Source organism: Geotrypetes seraphini, chromosome 8, assembly GCF_902459505.1.
Source record: "Geotrypetes seraphini chromosome 8, aGeoSer1.1, whole genome shotgun sequence".
Classification (NCBI taxonomy): Eukaryota; Metazoa; Chordata; class Amphibia; order Gymnophiona; family Dermophiidae; genus Geotrypetes; species Geotrypetes seraphini.
The window spans coordinates 57369196-57387144 of NC_047091.1; the positions used below are offsets into that span (position 1 = coordinate 57369196).

The following is a 17949-nucleotide window of genomic DNA, read 5'->3' on the forward strand; positions in this document are numbered from 1 at the left end:
GTTGATGCCTTCCTTCATCCGCCCCCCCCCCCCCCGACCACACAATGTTGATGCCTTTCTTCATCCGCCCCCCCCCCCCCCCGACCATTTTGGGCCCTAGGCACGTGCCTACTTGGCCTATTGGTTAATCCTGCCCTGCCTAGGAGGCCATTTATAGAATCAGCCCCTAAGCGCAAATCTAATGCCGCAAGTAATGGAGTCGTGCCCAGCATGTCTTTTGCAGTTTCCGCAGAGTGCTGGTCAAAATTAGTGCAGATGCACTTAGAACGTACCTTATTTAGGAAGTGCTAAGTGGAACTGCACAAGTGCTAGTAAGCACCACATGCTACTTGCAGTTTGTTCTCCATGCCTGTTCCTCATTCATGCCCCACTTAGTTGCCACCCAGCAGTGTAGCGAGGTGGGAGGCACCTGGGGCAGTGGTGCCCCACCCTGCACCCTCTTCTCTGCTCTTTCCCGTGCATGTGCGCCCCTTCCTTTCCTCCATATCTCTTTGACTTCACTGGTGTGAGCAGCATCTCCAACTTGCAACTCATGTCAGCCTCAGCTCTCTCTCTCTCTGATGTCACTTCCTAGCCCTGCGATCAGGAAATGACTTCAGAGGGACAGCAAGGCCGGCACGGGCAGCAGGTTGGAGCAGGAGTTCCTACACAGATTGTTTCCCAATGTTCGCTTCTCTGCAGGCTACGTTTTTATTTTCACAGTTTAGTTTGCAGTTTCAATTGATCCCTTATCTACCTAGGACCCCTGATGAAGGCGTGTTTATCGAAACACGGACCGTGTTGGGTCCCTAGGTTTGTTTTTAAGGTGGTATTATTAACCGCACTCAACTATTTGTCAAAAATAAATTCAGCCTGCATCACTGTACGTGTTTCTGCAGTTTTCCTTGTTCTTGTACCACCCATCTGGACAGCAGCAGATGGACAGTATTGGAGACGGAGGATTGCATTTGATGTGACAACAGTGACATTGAATTTATACTGCGCAGAAGAAAGGCCCGGCAATCTACTTCTATATTCTGCCACGAAAACTTGATGATGTTTATCAAGTCGCTAGGACTCGAAGACAAGTCGATGGCACCTAACAGTATATATGAATGTAACTCACTTTGAATTACAACTAAAAAAGACTTAAGCCAAATTCAAATCAATAAATACATCAGGAGGACAATTTCAGACAAAACTGGGCACACACAGGCGGTCCCTCTTAATCAAGCCCAGCTGATCTTTCTCCAGCACAACAGTTGATTGTGTTTTGGTAACTGACTGTTCCCAGAAAAAAAACAACAACTCCGTAGGAGAAAATGTTTCTCTGAGCACATCCGTTCCCAACAGATGTGTAGGTGGATTCTGGGATTGTTCCCACTCTCACAGGGACACTCCATGCTTGGCCAGCCTGTGAAGTGTAATTCAGTAAGGCAACAAGCCTCGGAGGCCTGTCGTTAATCTGATTTCATTCCTCAGGTCCTTGTTCAACTTCATGTTGTGATAATGCTATCACCGAGAAGATTCTGACAGTTCTGCATTCATCCACTGGGTCTTTGAGAATCTAGAAGCATATGGAGCATTCTTACTCTGTCTTTTTAATCACGAGAAAATGAGAACACACATAGGAAGATATCCTACACATGACGTGCTCTCGGACTGCTCAAACCATGGAATAGGAGTGCTTTCCTATTCCATGGTTCAATTTCTTCCTTTTATGGTCTGGTTTTTAAGGTTTGCTATTTTTATTTTGGCGTGACTGTTTTATTTCTTGTTTTTACACTTTTTTTTTGAATAGGAGAAGTATGTTTTATTAGGACCACATAGTTTTTAAAAATTATTTTATTAAATCCCCCTAGCTATCTGGCTGACACCCGGCAGTCTCACACCTCCTTATGCCTTGGTTTTCCTGTCCAATAGTCAGGAAAGGGATTACAAATAGTGTCTTGCCCATATTAAATCCCCATCAACCACTCAGCTGCAAACTAACTTGCACCTACTTAGTCCCTGCTTTTGCTCACGTAAATGTCAGTCTCTGGGGGCTGAGCCTTCATCTGAGGGCACTGAAGAACCTGACACTGATGGCTATTACCTTAATACCCAACAGGGTGGAGGTGAGGGGGGGAGGTGAATTCCTGATAATAATTGGACAGCTGCAGTCAGGATTCTTCAGGCAGCTGAAGACCTGTCAAAGCAGGCACAGCAAACCCTGATCATATGCCCACAGGCAACAGATGTGGGGTTTGGTTTTTTTTTTTTAATTTGTTTATCCTTGGAACAACTAGCAGACTTCCTTAAAATATCCCACCTGTTTCTTGGCTCTGTTATCTCCTCTTTTGTGATCTTATTCCCATGTCTCCTTTCTTCCTTGTAATCTACTGAACTTCTTAGCGATTTTTTTGGAATGCAAGATCAAGTTTTATTTGAAATTTGATTAATCGCTTACTCATACTTCTAAGTGATGAGCATAACTTAAAAAAAATTTACAACTTTCAGGGGAACGATACATGCAACGTAGACTTAGACGTACAGGACATATACTACAAATAGGGGAAAGGGTGAGAAATACAATAATTGATAGACAATGAGACAAATAAGGGATAAGACAACAGGGAGGATTAAGCAGAAGGGTTAGGAGAGATCAGAGGTCAGAGTTTTTAACGCTTTATATTCTTCTGAGCTTTATTCAATTTATAACATTTTATTGAAGGAATCAAATAAATATACAATAATACTAAAAAGATATTCATTACAATTATATTCACAATTCTAATTTTTCCATACATATTTCTATCATTCCTCCAAAATATATTTCCATATGACCTATTTCAAACCTCTATATACTCCCCCTGTTCCCTTCCCCCCCTTTGTTTAATTTCCAATTATAACATTGTAATGAAGGTATTAAGCAAATATACAATTCAAGTATTTCCATACATATTACTATCATCCCCCTATTCCCTCTCAAAAGCATCTTTAAAAAGAAAGCATTTTAACTTGCTCTTAAATCTGTCTATAGGACGCTCTTCCCTTAAATGAACGGGAAGGGAATTCCATGTTTGTGGTGCTGTGACGGAAAAAATGTATTGTCGATATGTGTTGATAATTTTAAGGGAGGGGACAGTCAGTAGATGTTGCTCATTGGATCTGAGCATTCTAGGGAGAGCATAAAGAATTAAAAGTCTGTCAATGAAGGCTGAGGCTTTATAAAGACGTGACTTGAGAGTTAACAAGCATATTTTATAGGTTATTCGATGAGACACCGGGAGCCAGTGAGATTTTTTAAGGAGCAGCGAAACATGGGCAAATTTCTTTGCTTTCATAATGAGTTTGACAGAAGCATTTTGGTGCTGTTTCTAGGAGCTGACGCCAGTCCAACCACTCTCTAGCTCGGTGCTTCTTAGCCCAGTCCTTGGGTCACCCATCCAGTTAGGTTTTCCGGAAATTCTCAGCAAATATGTGTGAGAGATATGCATGCGCGACTTCTTTCATTGTGGATATCCTGAAAACCTAGATAGAAAAACACAGGAGAGTCAAATCCACAAGCACAACACTCAGACTCAATAATGGTGGAAAGGTCCAGAAAAAGACTGGTGGACTCAAAACTTCACACTCAATTCTTCATTTTTTTAATACACCATATGTTGACTCGACATGCGCATGTTTTGTCTAAAGAGGCCTGCATCGGGAGTCTCATAAATCTATATAAGGTACGAAAGACCACATCCAATGTTCATTACACAGTAACGTATTTCGTGCTGTAAAGTAACGCTGCCAAAAGCCAGCTACATACCTGACAGGATGGGCGTGCCCCGAGTACTGGCTTGAGAACCACTGCTCTGTCCCCCGCTACCTGGACAAGTGATTCCCAAACCTGTTCTGGGGGAACCCCAGCCAGTCAGCTTTTCGAGATATCCACAATCAATATTGCTTGAGATTAATGTCTACACACTGCCCCATAGTATGCAAATCTATCCCATGAATAGTCATTGTGGATATCCTGAAAATCTGGTCTTCCCCCCCAGGACAGGTTTGGGCAGAGCAGGATTAATTCATCGAGGGCCCCTAGGCATACAAGTACACTGGGCCCCCCCTGGCCCACCCCACCATGCCTCGCCCCTGCCCTGCCCCCATGTATTTACCCATTTTCTTATTTACTTCTTTATTTCTTTTATTTTAAAATTCAAAACAAACAACAAAGTGCCAGTGTACAGTTTTTCTTCTATGCAACCTCCAAACATCTCTGCACAAATCCCCCTTCCTTCCTAGATGAAGAGATCTTCAGCTGGCAGGGCTTTGGGAAGCCCACCAATTTATATTTTGCATATGGGTAGGAGGCATAGGGCATGGCTAATGTGACCATTTATTTTTTTCATCAAAACGGGACATCTATTAATATTCAGTCCCGCTCCCAGCCCCGCTCTAGCCCCATCCCCAATTTCTTCCATTCATTTTCATGTACACACAATATATTATTAATTCATAATGGTAAACATAAAATATAAAAAAGAACCCCACAAAGCACACTATACGCAGAGAAAATGTTAATTATCATTTACGAGTTTCAGAGTTTTTTCAAAGATGTCAAGGCAGATTACTTTAAAATATGCAATGTCACCTCAGTAACTATAGAAAAATAGACAAATATAGTGCAAAATATAGACAGCAGATATAAATTCTCAAAACAGACACATTTTGATCACTAAATTGATAATAAAATCATTTTTCCTACCTTTGTTGTCTGGTGATTTCATGAGTCTCTGCACTTCCTTCTGACTGTGCATCCAATCTTTCTTTCTTTTGCATCCAACATTTCTTTCACAATCCAGCCCCATCTCCTTTGGGTCCAGGTCTCTCTCTCTTTTCCCTCTGTTACCCTCCCCAGATCCAGTGTCAGTTCTTTCTACCTTTGTTCCAGGTCTCCCTCTCTCTCCCCCTCTTTCTGAACCTCCCATAGTCCTGCATCTGCCTCCTGTCTTTCCCCTTTCGTCTAAGCCTTTTTCTCTGTAGTCTTTCTAATGTGCTTACAACCCCCCTCTCCCTTTCTCTGCCTCTTTCCTTCCTCCCTCCTTCCCTCCCAGCAGATTTTAGCATATCACCATTTTTTCCCCTTAGATCTAGTATCCTCTTTTCCTCCTTCCAGGTCTGGTATCTGTCTCCTCTCCTTCCCCCCTGCTCTGGCATCTCTCTCTCCGCTCCCTACCTCCTGTTCTTTCCTGGTCTTCCTTCTCAATTTATTTTCTGCCTCTGTCTAAATTATTTTTTACTATTCAGTCCTCAATTTCCCTCTTTCACAGTGACGCGGCAGAGGGACTCGCTGGCAGGAGAAAGCCACAAAGCAGCCTGTTTAGCATGCTGCGGCTGCCAACACTGCTGGAGGAAGGTTTGTTGCTCTGCCATCTCGCTGGGAGGGTCAGCAGGATTCACATGGGAAGGAGAGATAGGAGGGTTGATACGGGGGGGGGGGCGTTGCCATTGACAAGGTGAGTCGTCCTCCTTCAGCGGGCCCCCCTCACAGTTTTGGGCCCTAGGCACGTGCCTACTGGGCCTATTGATTAATCCAGCCCTGGGTTTGGGAGCCCCAAACTTGGACTCATGTTTTCCATGAGCTTCCAATAACCCAGATTGTTAATGTTCCCATCATGGGATCACAGTAAAAAAGGGAGTGGTAAAGGAGGAAAAAGAGATAGCTGACAGGTTAAATAAGTTCTTCTCATCGGTCTTCACGAGAGAGGACACATCCAATATCCCAGAACCCGAGGAGATCATAAATGGGGATCAGGATGAAAAGCTGGACCAACTAGAGGTAAGATAAGAGGATGTCCTCCGACAGATAGACAGACTAAAGAGCGACAAATCACCGGGTCCGGACGGCATCCACCCAAGGGTACTCAAAGAAGAGCTAAGGAACGAAATAGCGGAACCACTTCGCCAAATATGTAACCTATCCTTAAAAACTGGGGAGATACCGGAGGACTGGAAAATAGCAAATGTCACGCCCATCTTTAAAAAGGGGTCAAGGGGTGACCCAGGAAACTACAGACCGGTGAGCCTGACCTCGGTTCCGGGAAAGATGATGGAAGCACTGGTTAAGGACAGCATCTGTGAACACATAGAAAACAATGGACAGCTGAAGGCGAGCCAGCACGGCTTCTGCAAGGGAAGGTCGTGCCTCACAAACTTACTGTACTTCTTTGAGGGAATAAACAGCCAGATGGATAAAGGGGATTCCATGGACATCATTTATCTTGACTTCCAAAAAGCCTTCGACAAGATACCCCACGAACGGCTGCTTAAGAAGCTGTGGAACCACGGGGTGCAAGGGGATGTCCACCGATGGATCAAAAACTGGCTGGCAGGCAGGAATCAGAGGGTTGGAGTAAAGGGCCACTACTCAGACTGGCTATGGGTCATGAGCGGAGTTCCATAGGGGTCGGTGCTGGGACCGCTCCTGTTCAATATATTTATTAACGACTTGGAGGCGGGAACAAAATGTGAGGTTATAAAATTTGTGTATGACACCAAATTCTGCAGCAAGGTTAGAACCACGGAAGACTGCGAGGACCTGCAAAGGGACCTAACAATACTGGAAGAGTGGGCAAAAAAGTGGCAAATGAGCTTTAACATAGAGAAATGCAAGGTCATGCATGTAGGGAAAAAGAACCCGATGTTCAACTACAAAATGGGGGGATCGCTGCTAGGGGTAAGTAACCTTGAAAGAGACCTGGGGGTGATGGTAGATACAACATTGAAGGCGTCGGCACAATGCGCGACGGCCTCAAGGAAAGCAAACCAAATGTTAGGTATCATTAAGAAGGGTATCACTGCCAGGACGAAGGAAGTCATCATGCCACTGTGTCGTGCAATGGTGCGCCCGCATCTGGAGTACTGTGTCCAATACTGGTCTCCATACCTCAAGAAGGACATGGCAGTACTTGAGGGAGTCCAGAGAAGAGCGACTAAACTGATAAAGAGTATGGAAAACTTTTCATATGCTGATAGATTGAAAAAGCTGGGCTATTCTCCCTGGAAAAGCGGAGACTTAGAGGAGACATGATAGAAACCTTCAAAATCCTGAAGGGCATAGAAAAGGTAGACTGGGACAGATTCTTCATGATGTGGGGAACCACAAGTACAAGGGGGCACTCGGAGAAATTAAAAGGGGGCAGAGAGGGTGGTGGACACATGGAACGTGCTTCCGGAGGCCGTGATAGGCCAGAGCACATTACAGGGCTTCAAAGAACATAAGAACATGAGCAATGCCTCCGCTGGGTCAGACCTGAGGTCCATCGTGCCCAGCAGCCCGCTCATGCGGTGGCCCAACAGGTCCAGGACCTGTGTAGTAATCCTCTATCTATACCCTTCTATCCCCCTTTTCAGCAGGAAATTGTCTAATCCTTTCTTAAACCCCAGTACCGTACTCTGTCCTATTACATCTTCTGGAAGCGCATTCCAGATGTCCACCATACGTTGGGTAAAGAAGGTTTGGATAGGTTGCTAGAGGATAAGGGGATTGAGAGGTACAGGTAGGAGTTGAGCCAGGTTATAGGAATAGTCAGGGACCACTGCACAGGTGATAGGCCTGAGGGGCCGCCGCGGGAGCGGACCGCTGGGTGGGATGGACCTCTGGTCTGACCCAGCGGAGGCAAATTCTTATGTTCTTAAAAGTAACCACAATAAAAACGTTCACAGCAAGAAATGGGAGCAATGCAGTATAAGGAAGACCCAGGAAAAAACAATAAAAACATAAAATATTTATTGATAAACCAAAAATAGAAAAAATCTCTTCAGTATAAAAATAGGTCAAAGATACGGTGGTGAGTAGTGGGACTCAACATGGTCCATGTTTCAGCGGATATAGCCTTCTTCAGGAGTCCATGTTTTCACTACAATGCTCTATATCAGTGTTCTTCAACCGCTGGTCCATGGACCGGTGCCAGTCTGCAGAAATTTCCTACCGGTCCTCAGGGCCAGTACATGCATCAGGCCCCAGACAGTGCTCTTCAGCCACTGGTCCACGGTGTTGTCTTCGGGCCGGCTTCCTCTTCCTCAGTGCTGCAGTCGCATCGTCAGAGGTAAGGCTTCCAGATGAGGTGCGGGACGTGCGAGGAGCCGCTGCCCATGGCTTTGTGCACTGCAGCACTGAAGAAGAGGGAGCCAGCACTAAGATAACACTGGGGGGGCAGGCCAGAAGGCAAGGCACAGCATGAAGGGAGGGAGACAACAATGGTAGGGGGAATGATTTTATTTTTTTTAATTTAGTGATTGATTTACATCTGCTGTCTGTTCAGGAGGAAATGCTTTTATTTCTTTTCCTCTGGGGTTGTACTGCATGCAGAGTCTTGCATCTTAGGGTTTGTTTGTATATATTAGTACTTTTAGTTTTGGGTGCCATATTTGCATGGGGTTATCTGGTAGGAATGAACGTTGAGAAGCATACAGTGTGCTTTGTATAGTTTAATTTTGTGGTTAACCATTATGTGTTGTTAATACGATTATATTGTGTGTGTGTATGAAAAATGAATGGGAAAAATGGTGTTACAATTAGTACTATTATGGGGGCGGAGATTGGGTGGAGATGGGCGGGCTCTGGCCCACGATTTAGCCCAGTGTTCTTCAACTGCCGGTCCTCTGACCGATGCCGGTCCATAAAGTAATTATTTTATTTCCGCCAGTCCATAGGTGTCCAAAGGTTGAAGAACAGTGCTCTATACAGCAAACGAATTCGTGACAGTAGCAATTTTTCTCTGTGTCTCTCCTCTAGTCCAGCTCACACCTACTCCTGGCTCCTCTTCCGTGCTGGCTACTATCACAAATTCATTTGCCGTATAGTGCATCGTAGTGAAAACATAGACTCCTGAGGAAGGTTATATCTGCCAAAACAGTCCCATTGCTCACCACTGTATATTGTGACCTGTTTTTATCCTGGAGAGATTTTTTTTAGATTTTTGGCTTACCAATAAATATTTTATATTTTTATTGGGGGTTTTCCTTGTGTCATCCTTATACTACATTGTTCCCACTTCTCGAAGTGCCTATCATGGGATCTGCAGCACATAATCAGGGACTACAAACTTTCATATGTCTTCAGGATATACGTTCAAAACTTAGGATCTGGCGTAGAGGAGCTTAATGGTTAGTGTAGTAGCCTGGGGAACTGGGTTCAACTCTCCCTTCAGCTCCTTGTGACCCTGGACAAGTCACTTAACCCACCATTGTCTGAGATTTTAAAAAAAGAGAATTGTGAGCCCACTAGGGACAAAGAAAGTTTATCTGCATATAATGTGCACAGTGTTTATATATATATATATATATATATATATATATATATATATATATATACACACACACACACACATATATATATATATATATATATATATATATATATATATATATATATATATACACACAGTATATAGGGTTACAAGAAATCCAGATTTCCCCAAAAATGTCCTCATTCTGATGACATATCTGGGGGTCCAGACGGCTTTTCAAAACCCAGCACTTTGTTCAGGTTTTGGAAAGCTTCCAACAAATCCCCGTTAGGCAGGAGGGCATCCGCGCATGTGCGGATGCCACACAATGATGTCACACTCACACGCATGCGAAGGTGCCCTCCTGCCCTACGAAAGCGGGCTGCGAGGGTGGGGCAGGGTGAGGCGGAGTTGAGGCGGGGCTGGGACATAACAGGGCAGGGGTGGGTGGAACTAGGCGGGCCTGGGGGCAGGTCCAGGGGTCCAGATTTTCCGTTTGCAAAATCTGGTAACCCTATACTCTCTCTCTATCTATCTATCTATATATATACTAGTATTTAAGCCCGCTACATTAACGGGTGCTAGAATAGATGTCTGTCTGTCTGTCTGTCTGTCTTTCTGTCTCTCTACCTCCTGCTGTATTTCTCTCTCCCTGACCCCCTTTCTCTGTCTGTCTTTCTGTCCCTCTTCCTGCCCCTGTGTCTTTCTTCCTTTCTTTCTGTCTCCCTCCCTCCCGCTGTCTGTCTGTCTTTATTTCTATCTGTCTCTCTCCCTGCTCCATATGTAACATTCCTTCCCCCTTCATTTCCCGGTGCAGCATTTCCCTCCCCCGACCTCATTTCCCTGTGCAGCAACAGCAGCAGTATTTCCCTCTGCGTCCATTTCTCTGAGCAGCAGGTCCCTGTGCAGCAGCATTTCCTCCAACCCCTCCCCCCTTTTGCTTCCCGCGGTGTGGCCTATTGAGGGGTGGGAGGGGGCAATCAGTTATCCAGATGGCCAGAATTTTAGAGAGGTTTAAGGGCACTCACAGTGGTCAAGGAGATCGAGAGGGCACAGCAGGAAAAACGGCACTACCGGTAGAAGTTTATTTTTAAGTTTAAAGCTACAGCGCACGGAAAACGGGAGCACGCAGGTGGGAGTGCGCATGCGCGGCTTAGGGCTTTATTAGATTAGATTAGCCTATGTAAACGAGTAGTAGTTGTAAAACCAGAGACCCTCCTGGAACTGGATAGGTTGGAAACTCTACTTTCCTGGGAAAACTTGAGAGTAGATGAGAGATAACAGGCAGGAATTCTGGAATTTTGTCTCTACTGAGACCTGAGGTCAGTCCTGGAGTTTAGATGTACAACCCACCACTTACCTCAACTTCCGGAAGAAACTAAAGACGTATCTCTTCTCTGTTAGCCACCTCCCTCCCTTAAACGACCACAAGATCTGACACAAAATTGTCACTTCCAAGAACCTGATCTAAGTCTTATCGTAAGTCCTTATAGAGAATTGCAGGATACAAGACACTGTATTGTAAATAAGAACATTAGAATTGCCATACTGGGACAGCCCAATATCTTGTTTCCAACAGTGGCCATCCTATGAGCCGACTTTTCAGACCGATAGAGGATGTCAAAACTGAAAAGAAATCACTGCTTCCTAGACACTGCGAAAGGGTTTACTGCAGGGCTGCCCAAGTCTGGTCCTCGAGATCTACTGGCAGGCCAGGTTTTCAGGATCTCCACAATGAACATGCATGAGAGAGATTTGCAGACCAAGAAGGCAGTGCAGGCAAATGTCTCTCATGTATATTCATTGTGGAGATCCTGAAAACCTGGCCTGCCAGTAGATCTCGAGGACCGGACTTGGGCAGCAGCCCTGGTTTACTGAATCCGGGGAGTCCTAAATGCCCATACAGACCTGTGGCATATTTACAATCTTAGCAACTCCTGAAGGAAGCTCTCTTTGACACTAGGCAAGTTTTTAGGGTGAGTGCAGTAAATTTGAGACTGAGATCATAATCTGACATATCCTGGTTTAGGAGTGAGGTTCATGACTGTTACCCAGTTGAAGTCATTGGCACTTGGCAGCTATACATCCATCAAAGTCCTGACAATAGGCCATTTGTAAAGGTGTGGGTCTCTCTGTGACTATGCTCCAATGGCCAGCATCCTCTCAGCAGTCCCCAGCCGCTGACTCAGATCCTTGAGAGAGGGAACAAAAAAAGGGCGCCTTGACTAAAACTGTCCCTTTAAGAGAGTCTCTTGCCTGTCTCTGGTACCCCCCTCCCCTCATTCAATTAACCCTCTAGCTGGCTAAAGGAATTCGGACTTGGGCCAGGAGGAAATTCCTCCTCCAGGGTGAGTGTGTGAATGAATCAGAAAGAAAGGAGGAGAGGAGGAGCAGGGGAGGAGGCAGCGAGCGAGACAAGGAAAAGGAATTAAAGAGAGCTCAGCTCAGGTCCTACACCAGCAGCTCCCCACAGCCTGGGAACGGAAAAAGGCTCTCAAAGGACGGGAGGGGGGGGGAGAAGTGAAGTTATTTTTCTCCTCTAGAGAAAGAAAAGGGAACACAAGTGATCATGTAATTAAAGAAGAGAAGGGGGAAATCTAAATCAGCAGCGACAGAGGAAGGCAAAGGAAGCAGAACTGTAAAGAGGATTTGAAAGGGGGGAGAAGGGAAGTGTAGGCAACCTTTCCTGAACTCTGTGGGATGCCTTCAGCCTGGCCAGAGGAGACCGGCGCCGGCTGAGGGTTTTTCTTCTTCCCGCGGAGTCCCGCGCCTCAGGCTCCAGGTTCAAATTCAGAGCCATTTGCTAATTGCGCGCAGCCGGGACTGGCCACTTACCGGGACCCTGAAATCCGAACATTACTCTTTAACATAAACGCATCACACCGGGGTGGGTTTTTGTTTTTTTTTGCAAAGGCTGCTCGTCTTGTTTTAGAGCATTTATTTTTGGCTGATTTTGCTTTGTGTTAAAGGAAGATTTTTGCTTTCTGGAAGTCCTTGTTTGGGAATTTTTTTTTTTTTTTAACTACAGGTTGCTCACTATTATGGGAAGGATCGCTGGATTTATCATCTTGCTGACCGTCCTTGGCGAGCACCTCACGGCTGCCCAAGATGGTAAGTGCAGCTTTGATATTTCAACGGGGCCAGGCTTGGTGTGTCTGGGCCATATCAAAGAGTTTGAAGCCAAAGCCTGGGCGATGCTTTTTTAAGTGCCAGAGCTTCGGCTGTAGACAAATATTTATTTGTCCTGTTTTAGCTACAGATTCCTAAATGAAAACAGATTTGTGTCTGCCTTCTTGGAGTAATTGATATAATTAAGCGACTTCTTGTTTTAATAGCCTCGTTTGATTGTGTTATCCTTTGAAAGACTTGGCAGTCTTTCTGCCTTGTTGTGAGGTATTGCCAGACCTGTTCTCCTACTCACACTGAATGGGGGAGCAGGCTGAGACTTTACCTGCCCTGCCCATCCCATCAGTATGAGGTCCTCTAGAACAGTGGTTCCCAACCAGGCCAGTCGGGTTCTCAGGCTAGCCCTAATGAATATGCACGGAGCAGATTTGCAGGCCTGGCACCTCCATTATATGCAGTTCTCTCTCATGCATATTCATTAGGGCTATCCTGAAAACCCGACTGGCCTGGTGGTCCTCCAGGAGAGGGTTGGGAACCACTGCTCTAGAAAGAAGGGTGGAAATATATTTAGAAAACGTGGGCATCACCAAGAAGATTTAGAAACCAGGGATAATTGCTTCTGGTTTTTCTTGCTGTTCTGTTATTTTTTCCTGTTTTTGTTTTCTCCTCAGCTCATTTCTTTTTTTTTTTTTTTTTTTTTAGCATGTTAACTTTTTTTAAAAAAAATTCTTATGCTTTATACTTGCCCTTTTGTTATTCTTCCTTTCTACTCGTCTGAAGTTCAGGCTCCACAAGGTACTGTATTTTCGTTTCCCTGGATCATTTCCAGCCCTTTCCACCCTCCTCTCTTTTAATGAGGCGTACCTTTAAGAAAACATTCAGGCCTTGGGGCTGCCCTTGATTGTTCAAGCTCGAGCTTCTGGCCCTGGCCTGAATCTCCTTGTTCCCCAGGTACCTGAAGAACGACACCTGAAGTTGTGAAACAAAGGTCCGCACAGAGCATTCTCCAAGAAGTGCCTCATCTTACCCGTTTCGTGAACTCAGGAATGACATTGCTGTGGCTTTAGTATTTATAGTCAAAGGTGCCTTCTGGTAGGTGTGGTAGGCACATGAGCGTGGTCAGTATTGAGTCTAACTTTGAACCAACAGGGATTTTTTTTTAAAGTTCAAACATTTTTATAACAAACAATTGAGTTTAGTACCGCTAATTTTGAAAAGCTGGTGCCTATATCGTTAGTGTGCTATGTAAGAATCTGATGTTGTTGAAGTCTCTGAAGGTTAATGATGTGAGAAGAAGATATTTAAGTCAATGATTCTATTGAAGTCTATGGCAGTAAATAACTAGGGTTAGAGGGGTGACTTTTTCCTATGAGGTATTTACAGAGCTGTCAAGTTGCCGGTTTTAAGAAAGGTTTGGACAAGTTCCTGGAGGAAAAGTCCATAGTCTGTTATTGAGAAATTCATGGGGTAAGCCCCTGCTTGCTCTGGATCGTTAGCATGGAATGTTGCTACTCCTTGGGTTTTGACCAGGTACTAAGGACCTGGATTGGCCACCATGAGAACGGGTTATTGGGCTTGATGGACCATTGGTTTGAACCCAGTAAGGCTATTCTTATGTTCTTACGTGAGCCAAGTATGGAACAATTAAGTCATTGTAACATCACTGATGAGGTTCTCTCTGAGGCACTGTGGAATGAGGCATTATGACATCACAATCTCAGCTCTAGAATGTTGCTCTCATTGGGGTGCCAGAATCTTGCTATTCTTTGAGATGCTGGAATGTTGCTACTCCTTGGGTTTGAGCCAGGTACTAGGGACCTGGATTGGCCACCATGAGAACAGGCTACTGGGCTTCATGGACCCAGTGAGGCTATTCTTATGCTCTTACTTCAAGGAAGATTTTAAACCAGTCCTGGCTTTCTGACAACCCATCATAATGCATTATAGGACCTGCAGCTGGGGCTGGTGTTAGACATGCAGGGGCCTTCAATTCCTCGCCTTCATACCCCCTCCTTCGATTTTCCCACCTACCAAATGCTTTCCCATCTAGCATCTCTCCTTCCCACCCCCACCCCCAGGTCCACCACATCCCTTCTCATCCAGCATTTCTCCCTTCATTTAAACTTCTTCTGCTCCAGGGTGCCCCATGGGTCAGGATGTCCTCTTCTCCTCACCCCCTTCTGAAGCCCCCTCACCTTTTAAAATGTAAAATGGTCATCATTGTGGCAGTGATTCTGTAGTGCTGCTTGTGGCTTCCTCAGATCTGTTCCTCTGCCGCAGTCCGCCCAAGCAGAAACAGGAAGTTGCATCAGAGGGGGGGCGGATTGTGGCAGAGGAACAGCGCCGAGGAAGCTACGAGGAACCTTGCATTTTATGGTTTAACAATTTTTTATTGACAACAACAAAATGGAACAATAACAAAGCTTCATAGTACACAATACAACTGAAAAGAGCGGGAAATCCGCCAGATCAAAAGATGAAACTATACAAAATCATGCGTCATTTTAATCCACCTCCCTACCCCCAAAACCCCCACAATCCCCCCCATAGAAGGCCCAAACAAAGACAAGGCAAGCCAATGCAATGGAAAAAAGAATAAACACACTCCCCCCCAGGGTCTGGATTCGGATGACCCTGGGGCACCCATCAGAACTGGACCTGCCTTCCAGGAATGACCCCCCCTCCCAAACCTTCCCCCCCAACCCCCACCCCAGAACCAAATCAACCAAATCAACCGAGGCAGCCAGGCAACACACAACAATTAAACAAGAGTGTTCAAAATTAGACTGCACCCCTTAGGAGATAAGGAGCGGAGATATGGGTCCCAAAGTAATTAAAGAGCCCCCCACCTCCCGCGCTTCCCAAAGAACTAGCATATGGAATTGGGCTCTCCAGTGCCAAAAAACAACCTTTGCATTTTAAAAGGTGAGGAGGGCTTCGAAGGGAAGGAGATCCATCCCAGCCCATGGGGGATCCCTGGAGCTGTGGGACTCAGGGCAGCCATCCTGACCTCGCCTGTAGCATTGATTTTAATGGGTAAACACACCTTAAGCCAGTGGTTCCCAAGCCTGGTCCTAGGAGCACCACAGCAAGTCAGGTGTTCAGGATATCCACAATGAATATTCATGAGAGAGAGATTCATGCACTCAGTGGCATAGCAAGAGTGAGAGGTGCCCCTCCCCCGCCCTCTTCTCTCTAATATGCTGGAGGTGGCCTGGTAGCTAGGGGAAGGGGTTGTCTTAGTTTGTCCTGAAGTTTATGGAAATGCTTTTTGTTCACTAGGAAGTGTATTTCTTTTTGTATGGTGGCTTCAAACCTGTATGCAGGGAAAGAGGGGTGGAAGGTTAGGGTTTGTAATGGGGGGGGGGTGTTAAATCTGTTAGTCCATATGGTGCCACCAAACTCTGTGCTATTTGGGATTCTGAATTTCTACCCAAAAAATGAGGATCACTGGGATTTTAAAGAATTGCTGAGTGGCAGCCGCTACAGGTTTCCACTCATTCACTTCCCAACTGGTCCATGGGCCACACCCCCTTGACACCAACTCTTGGATGTGGTCCCCACACAGTCTCTGTTCTCCTAGGACAAGCAGGATGAGACAGCCACATATGGGTGTTGTCCCAACAGCTCCCAATTTGCGGATAAGCTCTCCAATAGCTCAGAGAGATTTTTTTTTTTTTCTCTGAGCATGTGCAGTGCCCGGGCCCCACTGAACATGCCCGAGCCCTACCTATTTCCCCCCTGCTTCCCCCTAATCCCCAGTCTTTAGTTTCCGCCCGTTCTCATTGGTCGGATTTTTCCACAGCTCTCCACCACCACTTTTTCTACAATCAAAACTTTTTCTACTTACCATCTTGAAGATGCCAGAAACATCAAAGAAATGTCCGGGATGCAGGAAAAGGATGAGTACACTGGATCCTCACGATCTGTGCATTCGCTTCTTGGGTACAGCGCATGAGGAACAGTGTTGCTTGCACTGTGTCCGCCTGTCTCCACGGGCACGCAAGCTAAGGAAGAGGGCACTAAGAGACTTCTTGAAGAGAAGTGAGGTCCGAGAATCTTCCTCCAGCAGCCATCCTCATCGGAATGCAGCAGCAGGGGATCCACAGACGAATCCGGTAAGGAGCCTCCAGGATGCCCTGGCTCAGCTAACCCCCCCCTCCCCCCCGCCTGCAACTGGCCCGGCAGAGAAATCTCTCCCGGAGCTCCTGCATGCTGCCGCTTACAGCCAGCCCCTGCAGGCAGCCGATCGGGGTTCGCCCTCTGCCCCCCCCCCCCTCCTGAAGTCATTGGGAACACTATCGGCTTCTGCCCAAGCGGGCACATCGCTTGGGGCGCCACCCGGTCCCGCACTTACCCCCACATGTGGACCGGAAGCGACGCCATCTCCCTGCTCTTCCACAAGCCGATCTAGCGTGAAGCCATGCCCCCCAGCAACGAGGGAGCAGCGAATCGAAAGGGAGCCCAGGGAGAATCCAGCCTGCACACAGCCACGCCTCCCACCAATGGAGGAGCAGCCAGCTACCGGCCTAACATGCTCCCTAGCAACGGAGGAGCCAATCCCCGATCCCTCTCATCTTCCCTTGTTCGTTTAGGTTGGTGGATGAACCAATGAAAACTCATAAGTGGAAGGGGATGGGGGCAGCACTTCTACTTTCAAGTAGGACGTGCATACCAGGTTCATCAAATTGCCTGCATGCTCCCCTCACCCCACCATATTACTATTCTGTACTCTGTATCCTATTCCTCTTTTTACCCCCCCTCCCTTTTTTACAAAGCTGTGCCAGCGGCTCCCCCGCGGAAAAAGCCCTGAAGCCCTTTAAATCTATATGGGTTTTGGGGCAGTTACCGTAGCTTTGTAAAAGGATACTTGAATGTAAAACCACTTGGACAATCTCCATTGATAAGCATTTACTATGTTACTATGCGCACGCAGCGATGTACATTAAACACGCAAGCGCTGGTCCTTGCTCTCAAGAGCTTACAATCTAATTTTGACAGACACACAGGACAAAAAAGAGGGGGGGGGGAATCTATACATGTCGCTAACGTGGGGAGTAAGAAGTTAGCTGATGGGGAATAAGAAGAGGTCTGATGGAGTGTTACCCCCCGCCCCCATGCACCTCCTGTCTCTCCCCTCTGCAGTGCCTCCAGTTCTACTTATTACATAGAAGCATGATGGCAGATAAAGGCCAAATGGCCCATCTAGTCTGCCCATCCACAGCAACCATTATCTCTTTCTCTCTCCGAGAGATCACACCTACCTATCCCACGCCTTCTTGAATTCAGACACAGTGTCTGTCTCCACCACCTCTTCTGGGAGACTGTTCCATGCATCTACCACCCTTTCCATAAAAAAGTTTTTCCTTAGATTACTCCTGAGCCTATCACCTCTTAACTTCATCCTGTGCCCTCTCATTGCAGTTTCCTTTCAAATTCAAGAGACTTGACTCATGCGCATTTACATCACGTAGGTATTTAAACATCTCTATCATATCTCCCCTCTCCCGCCTTTCCTCCAAAGTATACAGATTGAGATCTTTAAGTCTGTCCCCATACGCCTTATGACGAAGAACACGCACCA

The 17949-nt window shown here is 46.2% G+C and overlaps 1 protein-coding gene across 5 annotated transcripts in view; it reads left to right on the forward strand.

The window, feature by feature from the left end:
- Positions 1 to 17949, forward strand: part of AXL (AXL receptor tyrosine kinase) — a 246106-nt gene that overhangs the window by 41691 nt on the left and 186466 nt on the right. For 2 of the 5 annotated variants that reach the window (XM_033956314.1, XM_033956313.1), the window contains exon 1: positions 11672 to 12350. The exons of 1 other annotated variant lie outside the window; for it this stretch is intronic. In XM_033956314.1, the coding sequence (XP_033812205.1) occupies positions 12281 to 12350 (70 nt within the window). In that variant the 5' untranslated portion in view covers positions 11672 to 12280. Of the gene's footprint in view, positions 1 to 11671; positions 12351 to 17949 lie in introns of those variants that run through there. 2 more of the 5 variants (XM_033956311.1, XM_033956312.1) reach the window with 2 other exon arrangements.